Raw genomic sequence first — 18,722 nt, forward strand, 5'->3', positions numbered from 1 at the left:
TGTACTCCATGTTGGAAAGCAGACAGAATTTACTGCAGCATACCCCAATAAAGGAATTCCCTGTTTCACAATCCCACACATCGCACAGGGAGATTTGAAATAAACTGGTTTTGATTGCAGCAGCTATTCAGGGATACAGCTTATGATGCATCCTGTCCAACTTGGAGGGGTCTGCTGCAGACCCAGTACTATGTCTCATAGCCCTCCTGTAGAAAGGTTTCAAACTTCTCCCCTACAAGAGCAGTTCAGCAGTATCCTCAAAGCAGCCACTCTATCAAAGAATTTTAGTTTAGTATAAAATTTTATTGATATTAATATTGCAAAACTATAAACGTGAATGTGAAGAACCTGCACAGGCCTGGAGCCCATCCCATCAACCTCTGAGACAGCAGCAGCCTTGTAAACAAAGTAGAAAAAGCAAAACTTAACCCTTTAACAACAGTCTTGAGATTTGGCTCTGAGCAGGGGTATTTGGAAGAAATCCCTCATTTGTTTTATAACACTCTTACCAAACATTCTGAAGCACATAGGCATAGGTTAAAAAAATGCCTAATCATTGGCAGGAAACAGCTCAGAACTCTGAAAATAGAAACTACAGAATCAGTAGGTGCCCAGCTCCATACTGTCCTTGCAATCAATGATAGAGACCTCTGGCATCCCATTCTTTGTGGTTCAGCTGCAAGCAGAGAACAGGCTAAGCCTGATGTTTTGACCAACACATTTTCCAAGCTTGCATATGGGAAAGCTTGGTGTTTCCTAGGATACCCAAGCTATCCATGAATTCACCCCTGTGAACATTCTATCTTTTCAGGATGTCAATCCTATTAGCAAATGGTTTCTCAGCTTGGTTGGACTAGAACAAGCTGGAGACCCCCTGTCATAAGCTGCTCCACTGCAGACTACAGGAAATGGGAACCTGTGACAAGTGATGACAAACAGATATGGTAGGCTGAAAGCAGTAACTTCAGCAAGATCTGGGAACATCTTTGAAGTTCTCCTAGTGCCTCAGAAAATGAGTAGTAACTCCACTTGGAGGAACCAAGTACTGACATAACTTTCTAGAAAGGGAGGCCAAGAGGATCAGGGAAGCAACATCAGATCCGGGGAGGAAGGACAAAGTCTAATTCCACAGCTTAATACTCCCATTGCCAACAATTTGTATGCTGGGATTCAGAAAGGATCAAAATACTAAAGCAGTTCTCTAGATCCATCTATTTTTACTTCCTTCCCTGTGGTTTAGAATCACTGCTTTTTGTTTTCATCTCCTGCAGCTCCCCAGACATTAACTTAGCTTTTGGGTTTGCTAGTGTCAGGGTTTGCCTGCCTCTGCCCTCCATGTCTGGATGAACTCCAGCTTCCAATCCCCTATTCTCTCATGGTTCAATCTCCTCGTTTGTCATGGCTTTCAAGAGAAGTTCATGCTTCTTGGCTGCCATCTCCTCCTGGTTCCAGATCAGAATATTAAAGCCTAAGAAGAAAAATTAAATACTGTATATCAGAAACTCTGCATCAATCATAATATCTTAGGCTAAGTCACTTAAATGCCAGAAATTCAAAAAGACTTTTTCTAAGGTATTTCCAAAGTACAGAGGATGCAAAAATAGTTACTGCAGATGCTGTATCCACATAGCCATGGAAATCTGATCTAACTAAGAAATACACATAATTTCTAGTGTCATCTGTCACAGGTCTAAGACCTAAATCTATAGCCAGCTAATTTAATCCCAGCCTGTGAAAAGCTGACTAAACTTGGCACTGCAGCCTAGGAAATAAGATAAATTAAACAAAGGGAAATGGTACAGCCTAGCAGGAAAAGGCTTTTCCCCCTCCATTGTTTTCTTCTACTGCTTCATGAATGGCATGGAATAACAAGCCAGCCCTTTCCTGGGACTACAACCCACACATTTAGTGCCCCAGGTTCTCTTCACTTACCCATGCCAGAAGCCAGTGTGTCTCCCATAGGGTTAAATTTATTGAGCTGAAAATGAAAACACAAAGTCTGTAAGAGCATCGCTGCTTATGTAACAGTCATAAGAGCACTGCAGCTTATATAACAGCAACAAACCATCTGGAAAAAAGCGTTCCCTAAGAGTATCACAAAAACCCCACAAAGGACCATGGGCTAGCCCTGCTTGAGTCAGCAGTTTTAGCTGGCAGCCATATCCCACGGCAGCATGAGTCTGTCACAAGTAAACTGGATACTATCCTAGTCCCTAAGCCATGCCTCCTTCCCAGAGACAGAGCAGTGTCACTGACAGCCCTTTCAGCTGCAGCGCTCACTCACCGAGATGATGCCCGAAGCGTTTGGATCGTAGAGCTGACACACCATGTCGCCGGTGTTCCCATCGAACACATCCACGGTGCGCAGCTCGTTCAGCGTGTACCCGGGGAACTTGGGGTCTGGGTAGCGACCTACCACGATGAGCTCATAGCGAGGATGCCACGTCGCCTGGTCAGGAAACAGAGCCATGGAGAGCTTAGGGAAAGGGACAGAGCTCAGCACTGACACAATCCAGACAACTTGTTGGAAAAAAAATGAAATTTAGCAAAATATTTAATTATAGTGAGTTGTGTGTGAACTGGTTTGTTAAAAAGTAGTTTTGTAGCCGTTGAAAGTGTGTGTTGGGTTTTGTGTGTAACCTAGCAGGTAGTTGTCGGTTTCTCGGCTGTTTAGGTGGCCTGGAAAGGCCCAGGGTGGCCTTGGACAGCCGGCGCTTCAAAGGACGAGGAGAGACTTCTGATCTTTTCTCGGCCTCGGTGTTTATTAATTGTTTATCTAAAAGATTTTCTTTCAGCCCAACAGAGGTCTGCACAGCAAGCCAGCCATGAGCACACTGAGAGCCCCCGGGGCGGTCACTTATCTTTATACCCGAAGTTACGTGTACAATATTTATCATTTTTCCCCAATACCTTCTACCCTTATTAACCGGTGCACTTTTAGTAATAACCAATCCCAAAGTGCCACCATCACCACAGAAGATGGAGGCCAAGAAGAAGAAGAAGAAGGACAGGACACGCCCCAATTCCTCCATCTTACTTCTTTAGACCCCCCTGTACAGAAATCCTAAACCCTGTGTTTTACACTCTAATTAACTTATCCCTTCACCATTCACCCCAGTGAAATCCTCCTATCCTCATACAGGTGTCGTCTCCTGTGTAGGGTCAAAGTCCAGCCACCAGACACTTCTGGCAACATTCCAGGACTCCCGAGCCCCCCAAGGGTGTTCTTGGCCACTCTGCACCTCCATCCTGAGGTGCTGAGATCCCACAGGTAGTCTTAGGGATTTAATAAATAATTAAACTAGTACAGGAAAGTAAGAATGCTAACCTGTCTGGAGGCGGCATACAATGCTCTTAGAATAAGATAAGCAGAGGATTAATGATCTTGTTTGTGAACCAAGGAATGTATCACAAGGGGTCTGTGACCAGGCAAGGGGAACGGGGAACTGTTTCTTGGAGACTTTGTTGTGAATCGCATGTATAAGAGAGAAGCACCCATACGTGAATTATAGGGCTCGGATTTTGGGACACGAGTCCCCCAGTTCCTCGGGCCCTTAATAAAGCACCCACAAAACTTATCCGAGTTTTGTGTCATTTATCAATCGGGCAACAAACTGACACTGGCAGCAACTCTTATTATGCCCCACCCACAGCTTGAGGAACACTGCTCCACTGGGAGCTGCAGCAGTGTAAATATCCACCCACCAGTGTAGTATCTTGACCAGAAATCAGACCATTTTTGATTTGCAGATGGCTGCTAGCACCAAGCATGGTGCTCCTCTTAGACTTAACTCACCTTAATAGGTGTGAGGTGCTGAAACTGCCTATGTGGATGTGGAATCAGATGCTGTGGCTTGGTCCAGTCTGAGGATGAGTAAACCCTGATTTCATTGTGCTGGTCTGTGCTCAGAAGCTTAGCACCATGTGTTGGGCTGAAGTAAGCTAGGAAAGTGGGACAATAAGGCAAACTAAAGATCACAATGCTGTGACTGACAAGAAATGTGTCACATTTCACTGACTGAAAATCCATCACTACTTCTTTAACTGAGATGTGAATATGGCTGTGTGTCCCGATAGGTAAGACTCTGACAAGACATACTACCTGTCTCAAACAAACTCAAAACTCTTACAAAAAGAAAGTTGAAACCTACCATGCTGGGTTACCTAAGAAGAAAAATTTTTTCTCATTTCAGAATCACAGGAGGAAACATTGCAAAGAAAGGAACTTGCTCATTCAAAATGGAAAGACAGTGGAATAATGAGATGGATACGTGCAGTCTGGACTTCCATCAACTGGTAAAGTTGCACCCAAGAAAAAGAGGTTTGAGTTCCATTCTCTTCTCTTGTTAAAGGGATTGCCCCAATAAATTCAGTTTTCTAATCTCATCCACTGCTCCTTTCAAACTCACTCCTAAGGTACAGTGTGACAGTTTGTATGGCAAGTCTTAACAAGGTGCTGCAGCTGCCCTAGCCACCTCCCTGCCTCTGGCCACACATTCCCAACAGCTTCCTTGCTTTAATTACCATGCAACCTGGAATCTGAGTAAAACCTAATATTGCCACCACAATAAAAGCTGAGCCGAGTGGACTCTGCAGAAATCCAGTGCAATGGAACATGCAATGAAATCCTTAACTCACCTGCATTGACAGGTTTCTCATGTGGAAGCAGATGAAGAAAGTTTGTTTTGTTTTTGATGTTTCTGAGGTCCCAGATTTTGACTGTCTGATCCACGGATGCTGTGGCAAACATCCACTCACATCGGGAGTTAAACTCTACATGAGTCACTTTCTTCTTGTGCAATTTCAGCTTCCAGATCTGCAGCAAACAGAAAATCATGTAGAACAAAATAACCAAGATCTGGAGTAAAGAAATGAAATTATAATCTACTAGTGCCAAGTAAAGAGGTCTCACATTTACAGAGTAACAAATCTTCTACAATTCACCAAGAGTGTATTCACTGGAAACAAGAAAGGAAAAGAATGACCTTGGGAAGTAACTATTTCATTCTAGAAAAACTTTGATCTGACAATTTATTACAGCCAAAAGAAAACACAAGCCCAGGCCTTCATGGAGGGAAATATTAGTGCCACTGTACAAAGCAAGATCACATCTGGAAGACCTTAAGCAGTGCCAGACTTTCACTTGCAGAAAGATTTAAACAAACTGAAACATGTAGAGAAAATCTGCTGCCAAGATAACAAGATGGAAGGAACTGCTTTGTGTGGAAAAGCAAAAAAACCTTCATTTAAGTAAAAAAAGTGAGAGAAGATATAACTGGCTTCTAGAAACATGTCACCAAAGAAACATGAAGGTAGGACAAATATTTCAATTAACAACAACAACAAAACACAAAGTGGCCATGAATAAATTTCTATACAAAGCCAAAAGGTTATCTCTCATCTAAGGGCTGAAGCTGGCCTATCCTCTCTAGAATAATGGATACCTCCCTACTGCAGAGAAGACTGTCACGTTCTTTCAAGGGGAGAAAAAAGTAAGTCAGCAACTGACACTGAATATGGACAAGTCACTTGGAGCACTCCTGACTCTGCCCACTGCTTTGCACAGCTGCCTCTGGCCACAGATAATTGGGTGGCAAACCTTTACAGACATTACCCTTACATGCAGCAGAGAGGGCAGTGCCAGCGTGACAGTACAGCAGGGACTCAAAGCAGGGCCCACTCCAAGTACTCTCTCCTCTTTCACCATATTCCAGACTCACATTCTGCGCCTCTGCCTGCCCTCTCGTGTCCAACGGCAGGAGTGCAATTTCCATCCCAACATTCACTGCATTACTGCTCCGTGCCTACCCTCAGGTCATGGAAGGGTGCACAGCAAAGCAGTACCTCCTAAATTACTCCCATCAGGGCACTAAGTTTCTGGAAGTGTTAAGGTTGTTGGCAGAGGGTGCTCACATCTTCAGGTTACCCTATAATTACTCTGGCTAGTAGTAAATACTCTTAAGGAAGGGGCAGCACATGACAGGTAATAATTCCTTGTTTAGAAATTATTACCATTATACTCAACAACGTAAAATATCTACTGGGTGGCAGAAGTGGAGGATTTCTCACCACCCAGACAATAAGTGAACTCATGTCCTGAGCTGCAAGTCAGCTTGCTCCTCTTTGCAGAGTCCCTGTAGAGTAGAAAAGCACATGAGCATGAAGATTCCTGTAAGGAGATGCTGCATGGAGCCATACAAACCTCTTCACCAGAAGTGCTGAGCAGGACCACATTGCCCACATTATCACCTGTCACCACGGTATTCCAGCTTGCAGAAACGTCCACACTGCAGTACCAGCAACTAGAGGGAAAGACACAAATCAGTGCTGTTCCTACAAGAAACTGAAGGCAGTGGAGTTCTGGTTCACATCTCTTCCCTGACAAGGGAGACTGCAACAGATTGTAACTGTAATCTCCTGCCTGGTGGTATGAGTCTGAGTATCAGGAAGAAGGACAGCTTATCAGCAGTGTTTTGTCTGTGACTGAATGTGAAACAACTTCAAAGTCCTTGTGAAGTGCTTATTAGCTGTAGTGTAACACACTGCAACAGTGGAACATAATTGAGGCTGAAGAACCACTTGGTGCCTGCACATGAAAATACCTTGGGAAAGATCAGAACATCCTTGGGACTTTGACAAATGTGGAGAAACAGCTTTAAAATTACATTTTCCACAAAACACTGAAGCAGCAGTAAAGACAGAAGCTTTTTTGGACTGAAGAGTTGCACATCAAACTGTCTCAACTTCATGCTCCAGGAAACAAAACTAAATAGAAACTTATCTGATCAAGATATATGTCTTAATGCCAGCTCTCCCAGGAGAAGGGCAGTGAGAATAGAGCTGGGGTCCTTTGGGAACTGGTTGCAAAAGCTTCACTTGCAAGATACATTATTCTAAGAATTCAAGACCATGGAAATTAACATGATGAGCCTGGAGTCTGCAAAAAGGCCACAGAGTAAACTCAATGAACTGAAACTCAGATTGTGCAGGAATGTGGCGTGGCTTTCCTTACAGTACCTGAGCTGCCACTGAGAAAACAGACTACTGACAACAATGAAGAGAAGGAAGTTACCCTGCTCTTCTCACCTCACACTTCATCAAGTGAAAAGCCATCAGTATCTGCAAGATAGGAGATGGCATCACCAGAAAGTAACATGCAAAGATGTGGGCAGCACGCTCAGCTAATGTAAAAGCCTACGTGCCCTGTGGCTGCCTAGCAACCCCCTGTCTCCAAGCTCCCCCATGGGACCAATTCACACCAAGAGTCTCCTAACACTGGCAGAGATGAAGAAGCAACACAGCATTAACCCCAAGGAACAGAGAATTAACCTTGCAGTGCCCTCTTCTCACCAAACATTATGATGCTCATGGCCACAGTCCAGGGCACGAGAGATCACCTGCACCGCTCTGCCCTCAAGATCCTGCAGACTTAGGGTGCCATCACCTGATGCCACATAAAGCTTCTCTGCCTCATAAGGACTGAACTTGATGTCTCCGAGAGAATCTCCTGGCCCTTTCTGAAATACACACAAAGCCAAGAGACATCAAGGTTAGAGTGAAAATGAAAATCTTAATTCAACAGTCACATCCTTGTACACGCTGCCAGTTTCTCTAGGTACAAGCACTGCCTTCTGGCAGAGCACATACACACGAACTCATTTTTTCTAACCTGTTTCAAATCCGAGCTCATACATTCTGAGCCTTCAAAGTTTGGGCTGTAAACCTCATTAGCAGCAAGGACTGCTGCTTCTGTTATGGAGGCAGGACTAATCTGCAGTGAACTACCTCGCTCAGACCATGCTTAAGAGATCACAAGCAACACCAGCACCATTCCATGCATAAACCATGTAAAATCTCATAGCCCAGCACCAAGATTTTCTTACAGAGACTACACTGACTAGCTCCCTAGGCTGCTTCCAGTGCTGTATCTGGTCTTTCTCAAGGTACCAACAAGCAGCAAAAGCCAAGTGCCAATCTTACTTATGCTAACCCCATGGCAGGAATGTTATGTTCTATGTTATATTGTATTGTTATTGTTGTTATGTTGTTTTCTTCTAGCTGGTCTACTGAGGAAAAGTGGAAACCCTACACAAAGACAGAAGAAAAGAGTGCTACCTGGGAGTCCCCAAACTCTTTGCTACTCAAGTGCACTCCTCTGCTGCTCACAGAACAACTACTTAGGTCTCAGGAAGCAGTTTATCTCTCCTTGCTCACCCCACCAGTCATCCCAGCATGACTTGGGTTCACCTTCTGCCCTATTACAAACTTGCAGGTGAACAGACAAATTAAAAAGTAACCATGAAAGCTGCACTCAGAAAGAATTAGGTGGGGGAAAGTAAAGTGAAAGCTAACTCAAATTCTCTCACTTACCTTCAAGCACAGAACTCAAGTAACTAATTGAAGATCTCAGGCTTCCTCATGAGTCCACAGAAAAAACAACAGTCTTGAGAAAATAATTCTGACAGCTGCTTCTAGCAATTCATCTCCTCTTTTCACTCACTACTGAAGGAACCCAGACTCTTAATTTTGGTACTTTAGACAAGCACCAGAAGTTTTGTGGATGAACAGGCGTGACCCTAATGGCAGGCACTGCTTGAAGTCAGTGGTATTTGTGGAGAAGCATGGAGAGAACTATGAATTGTCCTGTAAAAACCACCTGACATCAAGCAGCACTGCTAGCAGATGAAGAGGTTAGACAGTCCCAGGGCACAGATCTTTCTGATATGTTAAGAACACACAAGTAAGGAAATCCACTGGATCCCCACTCACTCATGTACAACAGGAAGTAAGCAGCATCAAAGAGTCCCTCCCCATTAGTGAAAAGCTCTTTCCTCCCCACTACCCCATTTCAAGGAAAAATAAAAAGAATGAGCCTCCCTGAAATTCAGAGGATAAAAGACATGTATATGGGGAAGAGGAAGCCCAGCTCTCACATATTAGAGACAAACACATCTCTGTCTGTTTCTCTTGCTCTCTGTAGTGCTTTCTGCCAGCAGGACACAGAGGCCCAAAGCATTACTGTATTCTTACTCCCAGTCCTCGGTGCTGGTGAAGACCCGGACAGTATGGCCATTAAAATCCTGCAGGGTGGTAGTGCCGGCAACTGACGCAGTGTACAGCTGACTAGGGTTAAAAGGGTTAAACTTCATTGCTGTGATGGCCCCTCCAGCTCCCATCTACAAGGAAGGGGATGAACAAAAGAAAAATCCACTAAGTGATGGGGAAGGAGAAAAGTGTGTTCTGTAAGTCTGCAGGCACTGCTATGTCTTTAACAGTGAAACACACCACAGTCCTCTAAGCAGGAAAGACAACCATGCCTCTAACATGATGGTTGTCTAAACCAGGAGCTGCCCTCCTGGAGGACAAATCTGCAATTCCTTCAGTCCCCAGGCAAGGTACTCCCTTGCTGTCTGGCACCACACTATTTACAAAAAGAGAAAGGTGACTCTGGAATTTCTGGAGGACAGACCTCTCAATGTGTATCTATCTTAACTTAGAAGGATGATAAAAGGTACAAAGTCTTTGATCCCCTGTTGGAATGGAAATGGCTGAATACAGCAGTGAGGGGGTATGCCAGATGCACACACCATTCATTCTATCTTAGTTTTTCTGTTGAGATGAAGGCACCTTGTTTCTCCCCAAAGATGTTTCTTCATCTGCCACAATAAAAGGTGAGCAGAGAAAGATCGAGACCTAAACCAGACAGACCCTCTCTGCCTACTTGTTTCTGGCATCCCTTGGTTTTGCCAGTTGCTGTATTTTCCACTGAGCACAGACCAAGTGCTGCTTCATTACGAACTTAATCACCACACCTCAGTTCTCCCCAGTGCTACAACAGTCTGGGACTTGGGAACAGACATGCTGTTTTATCTCAGTCCCAGCCATAACTAGGTACTCTGAAACCCAAGACCCTTGTGTGCTTCTCACAACAAACCTCAGTTTTTATCTGCAGTATTTCATAGTACTCCAGTTTTCTCTCCCACCCATTCCTCACATCCAGAGGCTTACCCCCTTTATGAAGCAGGTTTTAGCAAGTACTTCACAATCCCAAAGGATGATGTCTCCACCTTTGGAACCAACAGCTAGCGTACTGGGGTGTGTTGGGTGCCATTCCAGACATGTCACTCTCCTGTCAAAGGGACTTGCTCTTCGAAAGAGGCAGTATGAGGAAAGAGAACGCAGAAAAGCCAGCTCCAATCTCTGTTACAAAAGATAAAGAGAATTATGACTTTTTAAAGCATCCCTGAGATTCTCTGAATGAGGAATGCTAACAATTTCTAATTGTCATTAATGTTAATATGTTCACACATAATCTTAACAACAAAGCTCGCCCAAGTGCTTCCCACCTACAGATGTTACAGGAAGAATTAATTTTCACATGAAAGGTATTTGGCTCTACAAAACAGTAAAACATTATGGACTTGAAAACTATGTCTGTGAAGAGGAAAAAAATCAACACTTAACCTGACAAGACTGGCAAAGTCGAGTGGATACAAGAACGATATTACAAGAGTCAGATCAGCATGCGAAAGTATCACTGTGCAATAACTCAACAGGGAGAGTGGACAAGTTTAAATATGATTCAAGGAAGCACAGAATTAACAGAGGATAAAAATTAGCAGGGCTGAGTCAACCAAAAGGGAAAGCCATTTCAGCTCTTCCATTTTACAGGATTAAGAAACATAAGGGTGCACCAGACTTGGAGCCACAAACTGTGTATGTGGGGAACTTTTTAGGCTCCTTAAAGTTCCTCTGCTTGTGCTGAAGATCTTTTGATGTAGGGAGCTGAGATGTCCAACAGGTCCTGAAGGATACACTCCTCACCTGCCTGAGCTGTGCCTGAATGGAGCCTCCCAGCATTTTCTGGTAGACATAATGAACAATGCTGCATCGCCGCTCCAGCTGAGAGGAAAGGACTCTCTTGTTTCTCATCACAAACCCACCTCCACTGCAACCTGCCAGTGAGGAAAAGAGTAAAACCTACTGATTAGCAACACCTGTCATGCTCATTCAATATAAACAATATAGGAAGACATCTGCATTTTCTGCTACATCCATGAAAAGCTTCAGCCACAAGATAAAAGCTTCTAAATAATTCTTACACATCTAGGGTGTAGCAGCTTCTGCAATTATGGAGTCCAGTGCATCCCACAGGCCACCAGAGATTTCTGTATATTTCCTCTTGTTAAACCTTCCTTCCCTTTCCCATAGAGTTATCCAAGATAACAGGAAAGGACTAAAGCAATGCCACAGGTGGGTGGTGCACCTCTTGGACAACATACAATTTCAATGCTCCATATCCAAAATGCAATGCTGCTATCCAAAGACCCAGCTACTTGGAAAGATGCCATGGGAGGTGGTAAGAACCTGCATACAGCAAAAGAAAAGTCACATGTGTGATCAGCAGGAACACCTGAAAATTTCCCAAGTACAGCAACATGAGCTCCCACACAGTTCCTGAAAAGCCTGCTGTGAATCAGAACTTTCTGTCTGCTCACACTGTAGCCCATACAGTCTGCTTACAGCGCTGCCAATTTTTATTTTTGATAATAGACTTGCTGATGCCTCACTGCCTGAAAACCTTTCTGTTGTGAGTGATTTTTGCTGAGAGCACAGCTTGTTTCTAGATTTTGTTTGTGTTCCAAATCTTTGTCTTGAGGGGCCTTTACGTAAAAATTAGATCTGTTCAGTTCCATGTCTGTGATCTAATCATCCCCACAACAATGGGCTGTCCCAGGCAAACTAAATGTCAAATGCATTTCTTAAGAAACACAAATGCTATTTTCATTTAAGGACACTTAAAAAAAAAAACAAACACAGAAGACAGAAAACACGTGGATCATCCTGTATGATTAGAACCTAATTAAATCTTTCTTCAATGCAATAATGGAGAAAAGCACACTTCTTTGTTCACATAGTGAGAACACTTGTCACACTTATTGAAATAGTTACGTAAGTATTTCTATTCTAATTGCTTTTTTTGCACTGAAGAATTGGTATCCACAGTTCCTTCTTCAGGGGTGACAGAAATTGAGGGTTTTTTTTTCAGATTCCATTTTACAATGAAGGATAACTTATTAAGAAACAAAGCTTCAGGTCTTTTTAGAATCAGCTGAAAGAAACCCTCTAAAAAGGTGGTTTAATTTTAAGAAACAGAAACTGTCATATATCTGGAACACAGAACGGGAAAGCTCAAATACAAAGGTCTTAATCATTTTAAGAAAGGGTTAAGGGAAAAATATTATTAGCCTCATTTTTCTGAAGTATCTTACAGGAATGGCAGATGCTTACCAAATACAAAAATCAGGTCATGAAGTTACAATAAAATCACATAGCTAAATTAACTACAGAAGATGCTTTAACTATTTACAATTATAGACAAAACTCCTTTCAAACAGAGCATTTTGCCTCCACAGTCACTGTTCACCCTGCTAACTTCTCCAAGTTTGGACTTACAGACCACACAATGGAAATGTGCAAAATCATAAAATCCCTGAATCTGTGACTTTGGAAAAACACTTCAGTAATTTCTGGATCCTTAAGCCAAAATTGTACAGAAAACACATAGTATCTCCACATGGCAGTAACCCTAGTGATCTCCTAAATCACTGATGGAATTAAAGGTTTTATCTGAGAAAAGGAGGCTGAGGGGAGACCATATTGCTCTCTACAACCACCTGAAAAGAGGCTGTAGCAAGAGGGGAGTTGGATTCTTCTCCCAAGTAACAAGTGATAGAAAGGAGAAAAGGGTCTTTAGTTACACCAGAAGAGGTTTAGATTGGCTATCATGAAACGTTTCTTCACTGAAAGTTGTCAACCATTGGAACAGGCTTCCCAGGGAAGTGGATGAGTCCCCATTCCTAATGATATTTTAAAAAATGTGCAGATGTGGCATTTAAGGACATGGTTTAGTGGTGGATTTGGCTGTGCTGTGTTAACAGTTGGATTCTATGATCTTAAAGGTCTTTTTGAACCTAAATAATTCTATGAAGTTGCTGTAGATAAAGTCTAGACAACTTCCTCAATAAATACAAAGCATTAAACTTTCCAGTATATTAGAAATTAATCACAACTCCACGTGACATCAAAAATCATTAAGATTTGGTCTTTTTCATAAGTTAGTCACTAAAGGAAAAAAATGCACATGAGCAGAAGTAATTAGAGGAAATCCTGTCCTTTATAATCTGAACAGAGGTAGAAAGTATTCCTTACTTACTATAGCAAAACTTAGAACAGGAAAAAAATGGGGTTCAAATACCAGTTCAGACTGCATGCTGTGGGACACCAGCCTTAAAACTAACAACTGCATTCAGAATTGCATGACAGTAAGAATGTATTACCAAGACTGGTCTGTCCAACACTAAAGCAGAGATCTCGTAATACAGGAATTCCATAAAACTTGACCACCCTCAAATGAGCTGTAACAGCATCTTCAGTGCTTTGGGCCTTTATCAAGGGGTATAGAGTCCCAAAACTTAAACATCCATGCATGCACACACACTCACTAGACAAAAACTTGGAGGATGTACTACCCCAACACAAGTCTGCCTATTACTTCAACATCTAACCCCATCTGAACACTCATGTCTGAACATGCTTCTTGGCATTCTTCCTCTTCAACTAGTCAATGCCTGTTATTTGCTGTTAAACTGGTAGGGAGAAAGAATAAGAACCTGAAGAAATGTTACCGATTTTCCCTGAGGGTTTAGATGTTTTTCTCACAAACAACTTCTTTTCTTGTTTCTCATTCCCTCGTTCTCCATAGTCCCGTTTCTTCTTCCCAGCTGATTTTGCCTCCTCTGGCCAATGCTGACATGCCCTCTCACGCTTCTTGTCCTTTGGCTGGTTCACTGGAGCCATTCTGTCTCACCACTGAAGGCAAACAAAGCACGCAAGGTAAGACTGTCATACACTTCTAACCAGAGGACAGAGAGAAAAACTGGAATGGAACATATCCCAGTTAGTCTGAAGGTAGTGATTAGACCTGTATCCTCTTTCATTGGGATGACACTAGCTTTTTGTTGTTCTCTACTGAAGAGAGAAACATGTTCAATAAAATCTTCTTTGCTAACATATGAAAATTAGCGTATCCTAAAGCACTAGGTTATGTTTTGACAGATGTGTCTCTACCAGACTTTTAAGCCCAAAACCCAAAGATGTGCATAAAGTACATCTGTGAAACCACATAATACCCTAACTGTTTCTCTGGTAACTCACACTGAGCTCTTTAGATTCAGCTAAGCAAAAGGTCAGAATTTTTGTGACGATGGCCAGGGCTGACTGGCCTTGCAACAAGCGGGCTCAGAAGGTACTTCCTGCATAATGGCCACTTTTCCTCACAACCACCACCTGGTATTTGGATTGGGCTCCTGCACGGCCTGGCAACCACACCGGAACTGCTCTTCTGACGGCGGTGGGATTCAGCCACTCGCGTCCCGGGTTATGCCGGCCAAAACACCAGCAGGCCCCTGAGGAAAAGCACGGGCCTTCCACGGCCTGCTCTGCAGCCAGCGCGCCGTGCGCCGAACGCCCTCCGCAGCGGCGGCGCCTTCCCGCAGAGCATCCCTAGGCTGAGCCTGTGCTCTCGCCGAGCTTATTCAGAATTCCTGAATGGCCGTCACGGATATCGGCCCGTGTTAAATATAGCTCGGCGGGCACGGCGCAGGCTCTTGCCCTTCCGGCAGCTCCGGGCCTGGCGCGGAGCCGCCCCGCAGCCCCAGGCGCGGCCCGGTGCCCCGCGGCCTGGGCGGAAAGCCCACCCCGCTCTCACCTGCGCTCCCGCGGCCTCCGCTCCCCCGGCGCCGCCGCGGCCGGCGGCCGGCACTGGCCCCTCCCCCGCGGTTTCATAACCGGGGCGGGAACGGGGGGCAGCGGCTTCGGCCCTGCCCCCGGAGCGGCACCGAGTTCGCCGGCCGTGACGGCCCCCGCCACCCTTCGCCGCAGAGGGGCAGCGCCTTCGACGGGGGAGCTCGGGGAGGACTCGGCGTGCTTGCCTAGTCCCTGCCCGCCTCCACCGCCCCTACCCCTGCCGGCCTCCCCGGCCCTCAGCATGAGCAGCACCTCCGGCTCCCGGGAGCGAGAGACCAGCGAGAGCTCCTCCGGCTGCGAGGGCCAAGCCAGCCTGAAACGCGCGATCCGTCTTTGTCTGCCTCTTGTTTATTTGGTGCAGCACGTAAAATCATATGCCCCTCATTGGTTTGTAGAGGATCAAATTGTCCTATTAAAGCTGTTTGGTAAGGACCCCAAACACAGCAAACAAAAAAAAAATTCAAAATAGCATTTCCACAAGAAAATTCACCTGGTGTTGGAACACAACACCAACAATAGCTTCAGCACCATGAACAAGTAAAGGCGTTTCAAAAGCTGATAACAGTCTTGTCGAGAGTAGCTCGTAGAGTACCAGATGCTACATGAGGAAGCTGACAAGAACAGGAAAGGAAGAGCTCTACCAACCCAGAGGGAGGTACCAGCACTTCTCCCCGCACCCGCAAAGGTGCGGGGCCATGACTGCGGGCCATGTACCATGGGGAACCTTATCCCTCATCTCTGGAGCAGTAAGGTCCCTGGCTTCAGGCCTGCCAGTAACTGTGCTGAGTAATTAAGGTACAGTCATCCACACAGGAGGCTATGAACACAGCTTCTAAAGCAGCTGTACATAGTCATGCCTTCTGTAGGGTTTGATTTCAAGTGCTACTATTTTTTCAGCTATAACAACAGTTACCTATGGATTTTCTCACATAATAGAAAATGCACAGAAAAACTCCCCAGAAAAAGAACAAATAGTCTCTATGCTCTTTCCCTGAACAGTAACAAAGTTGTATTAGTTGTTGTATCAGAATGCCATACACAAAAATGATAATCACTAATACAATCTGGTTTTGGACATATGCATCAAACCAATTAGCACATCTTAAAGTCTCATCAGGCACTTCTGTAATACACAGCATTTGTTTTAGAACTGTACCCCTTGGCAAAAAACAGTGTAACCTACAGATCTCCATCCTGGAGCTATCACAGTCAGCATTTTTTAGAAATGGAATGTAATAGAAAAGAGTTGAAAAGTCTATTGCCTATGGAAGGGACCTACAGTGACTATCTAGTCCAACTGCCTGACAGGTTCAGGGCTGACCTAGTCAAAGCCTGGTATTAAGGGCATTGTCCAAATGCCTCTTAAAAACTGACAGCTTGGGGCATTAGCCACCTTTCTAGGAAGACTGCTCTGGTGTTTGACTACCCTCTCTGTAAAGAAATGCTTCCTAATGTCGAGTCTAAGCCTCCCCTGGTGCAGCTTTAAACCACTCACATGCATCCTATCACTGGATCCCAGGAGAAAAGATCAGTATCTCCCATTCCACTTACCCTTCTCAGGAAGCTGTGGGGAGCCATAAGGTCACCCCTCAGCCTACTTTCTCCCAACCCAGGAAAGCCAAACTCTGGATACAGTTGAGGACTTCAACACCATTCTCAAATATTGAGTCCCAGAACTGCACACAGTACTCACGATGAGGTCACATGCTAAACAGAGTGTTTGTGTCAATGACTAACAGCAAGTTTGATTTCTCTCTAGAGAATGATGGGATATTTTTGTAATTATTATCCGCTAAGGGCAAGAACAGCCAACAGTACACAATTCATGCACAGAAAAAATGCCACTGCCCTATGTCCCACAGCTCAGTGTCTGGATGGTAGTCTGAGCAAGCAAGAGAAAGACTAATTTGAAAAAATACTCTTTCATGTGTTTACAGTCTCTTAGAACTGCAGTATGCAACAAAGTCAGATGAGTAGAATTCTGCATGGGCAGGATATTAGGCTTATTTTTATTATGCCTTTTCTCAGATGTACAATTATGTTGAGGCTCTACCTCAGTTATGGGACATGGTTCTCACAGAATTAAGTTGTCTTGTCACTGGGTCTGGTAAAGCTATACTGTAACTAAGATCAGCTTAGTGGTATTAGTAATACCATTAGGTGTTCTGCCTCCCAGTTTCCAGGATCTTTGTCTAAAGCATGAATAATTTTGGCTACTTTAACTAAATATACAATTATATACAAGTGTATAATCATATACAAATATATAAATTATATTTACTGATGTATATATCATTAGAGCAACTAGAGTTTGCCATGCATATGAAAACAAGTCTATATTCCATGACAAAGTAAAACAAAATATAAAATCCTAGAGATGAAGGAGTAAATATCATGCTGTTTGACCTCTTTCTCTTTCATGACCATTACTAAGCTGCCCATAAGAGGAAAATTAACAAAAAGATCACTATCATTATGGCCTCATTTACCCAAGTACCCTATCTTCTCCAAGCCATTCCAGCCTTGGAAGACAGGATTGCAACAGCTATGCTATTTAATACTCTCACCTTGCAATCAGTATTGGTGGTGGCCAAGTCCCACATGGACAGCATCTGTCTTAGACACACTATCTTAGATGGACATGGGATATCGATATAGAAATCAGTATGCAAACATAACACAGGGCAAACACTGAACATAGACTATTAATGGATGACAGGAGTTTACCTTTTTTGACCTTCATTAATGTACATTAATTTGATAATGGAAATAAAAAACAGATCTTAATTGAATTAGGGAGTATCTATGCCAAAGAATAGGGTTCAGCTTTGTTTTAGTAAAAGACAATGTTGTTGTTTATACTCTCAACTGTTATTAACTTCGAGGACAAGACAAGCATCTTTCTTCAGTTTTAAAAAGGATACTCATAGTGACACCCATGATAAGCAATGACCTGTCGGGTGTCCACCTTCCAGGGACCCTATGCTGGTAAAAGTGAACAGAGGATTGGTCTCAGAAGAAAGAAATTAAGTGGAATGGTTTCTAATATCCACTTTCTAACACAGAATTTCACTGTATGTGAAGGGCATCAGCACAGTTATTTTCTGGCTCTTAAGAAATCTAGGGCACTTGTAAAAATGCCCAAGTACTCCAGAGAAGTGGAAGATTGATGGCGTGGTCTTTCTTCCTTCTGCAAGCCTCTTCAGTATTTCCTTTTTCGACCAATTGAATAAACATCACTACAAACCCACAGTTGGGCCTTGGAACTGTGTCCCAAGGCACTTGGAAGCAGTCAAGAGGAGGTGGGCCAGCAAGGTCTCATAATGCTCCTTGTACAAGCCTAGCCTCAGGAGAAATTGCACTCGGGGACTTAAAGATGAGGTCCGGATTATTCAGATAGAGGTTTTCAGAGGAATGGGAGAATGACTGAAAACAGTTAGCAATATCGAGCTAAAAGAGAAAGACTGATGCCAAAGCGAACTGAGGTGATGCCACCCTCTAAGCCCAGGGAGAGTGACCTACGGCACTCTCACAAGCGAGACCACAGCACTTCACTTGGGTGGAAGCCAGTCTTGGGGACCCTCCTCCCCCAACACCAGGGCGGCTCCGGGCCCTGCAGGTCAGCTGGCCGGTACAGCACATAGATGAACGAACTCACGGACAGGAGCCGAACTCAGGGCAGCTCCCAGAGCTGCTTCCCTCCCGCCCCCGCCACGAGGGGGATCCCGGCCAGGGAGACTTCCCTCAGTCCCCTCCTCACCCCACGGCTGCAGGCCCTTCCCAGTGTGGAGGCAGGGTGGAACGACGACAGGAACCGGCGCTGCCCTCTCGGCACCCTCCTCCGACCCCACCTGCCTGGGCAGAGCCCACTCCCGTTAATTGGATCAAGGGCCGGGCGGCGGGGGCGGGGAGGC

At 44.3% G+C, this 18,722-nt stretch overlaps 1 protein-coding gene across 3 annotated transcripts; it reads right to left on the reverse strand.

Moving 5' to 3' along the window:
- Positions 1-282: 282 nt before the first annotated feature.
- Positions 283-18,716, reverse strand: DDB2 (damage specific DNA binding protein 2). 3 transcript variants are annotated; one of them, XM_063158934.1, is made up of 12 exons: positions 18,569-18,716; positions 13,689-13,872; positions 11,103-11,367; positions 10,825-10,955; positions 10,009-10,200; positions 7,351-7,517; positions 6,203-6,302; positions 4,639-4,816; positions 3,797-3,942; positions 2,285-2,449; positions 1,933-1,978; positions 283-1,468 (listed from the first exon to the last, which is right to left on the reverse strand). In XM_063158934.1, exons 3-12 carry the CDS (start codon positions 11,104-11,106, stop codon positions 1,374-1,376), a joined length of 1,224 nt encoding a protein of 407 aa, XP_063015004.1. In that variant the 5' UTR covers positions 11,107-11,367; positions 13,689-13,872; positions 18,569-18,716; the 3' UTR covers positions 283-1,373. The 3 variants fall into 3 exon arrangements, with proteins under 3 accessions (XP_063015004.1, XP_063015003.1, XP_063015002.1); XM_063158933.1 differs by lacking the exon at positions 11,103-11,367; XM_063158932.1 differs by lacking the exon at positions 11,103-11,367 and having other exon boundaries at positions 13,674-13,872.
- Between the last annotated feature and the right edge of the window lie 6 nt (positions 18,717-18,722).

The sequence above is a fragment of the Melospiza melodia genome, chromosome 6 (assembly GCF_035770615.1).
Source record: "Melospiza melodia melodia isolate bMelMel2 chromosome 6, bMelMel2.pri, whole genome shotgun sequence".
NCBI lineage: Eukaryota > Metazoa > Chordata > Aves > Passeriformes > Passerellidae > Melospiza > Melospiza melodia.

What these genes read in the sequence shown, in the direction of transcription:
- DDB2 (XM_063158932.1), bottom strand. Translation starts at nt 13,860, where the DNA reads ATGGCTCCAGTGAACCAGCCAAAGGACAAGAAGCGTGAGAGGGCATGT. An exon ending in TTCAGGCACAGCTCAGGCAG is followed by an intron (nt 10,201 to 10,824) that starts GTGAGGAGTGTA and finishes CTTTTGTAACAG; the next exon opens with AGATTGGAGCTGGCTTTTCT. An exon ending in ACGCTTCGGGCATCATCTCG is followed by an intron (nt 1,979 to 2,284) that starts GTGAGTGAGCGC and finishes TTTCATTTTCAG; the next exon opens with CTCAATAAATTTAACCCTAT.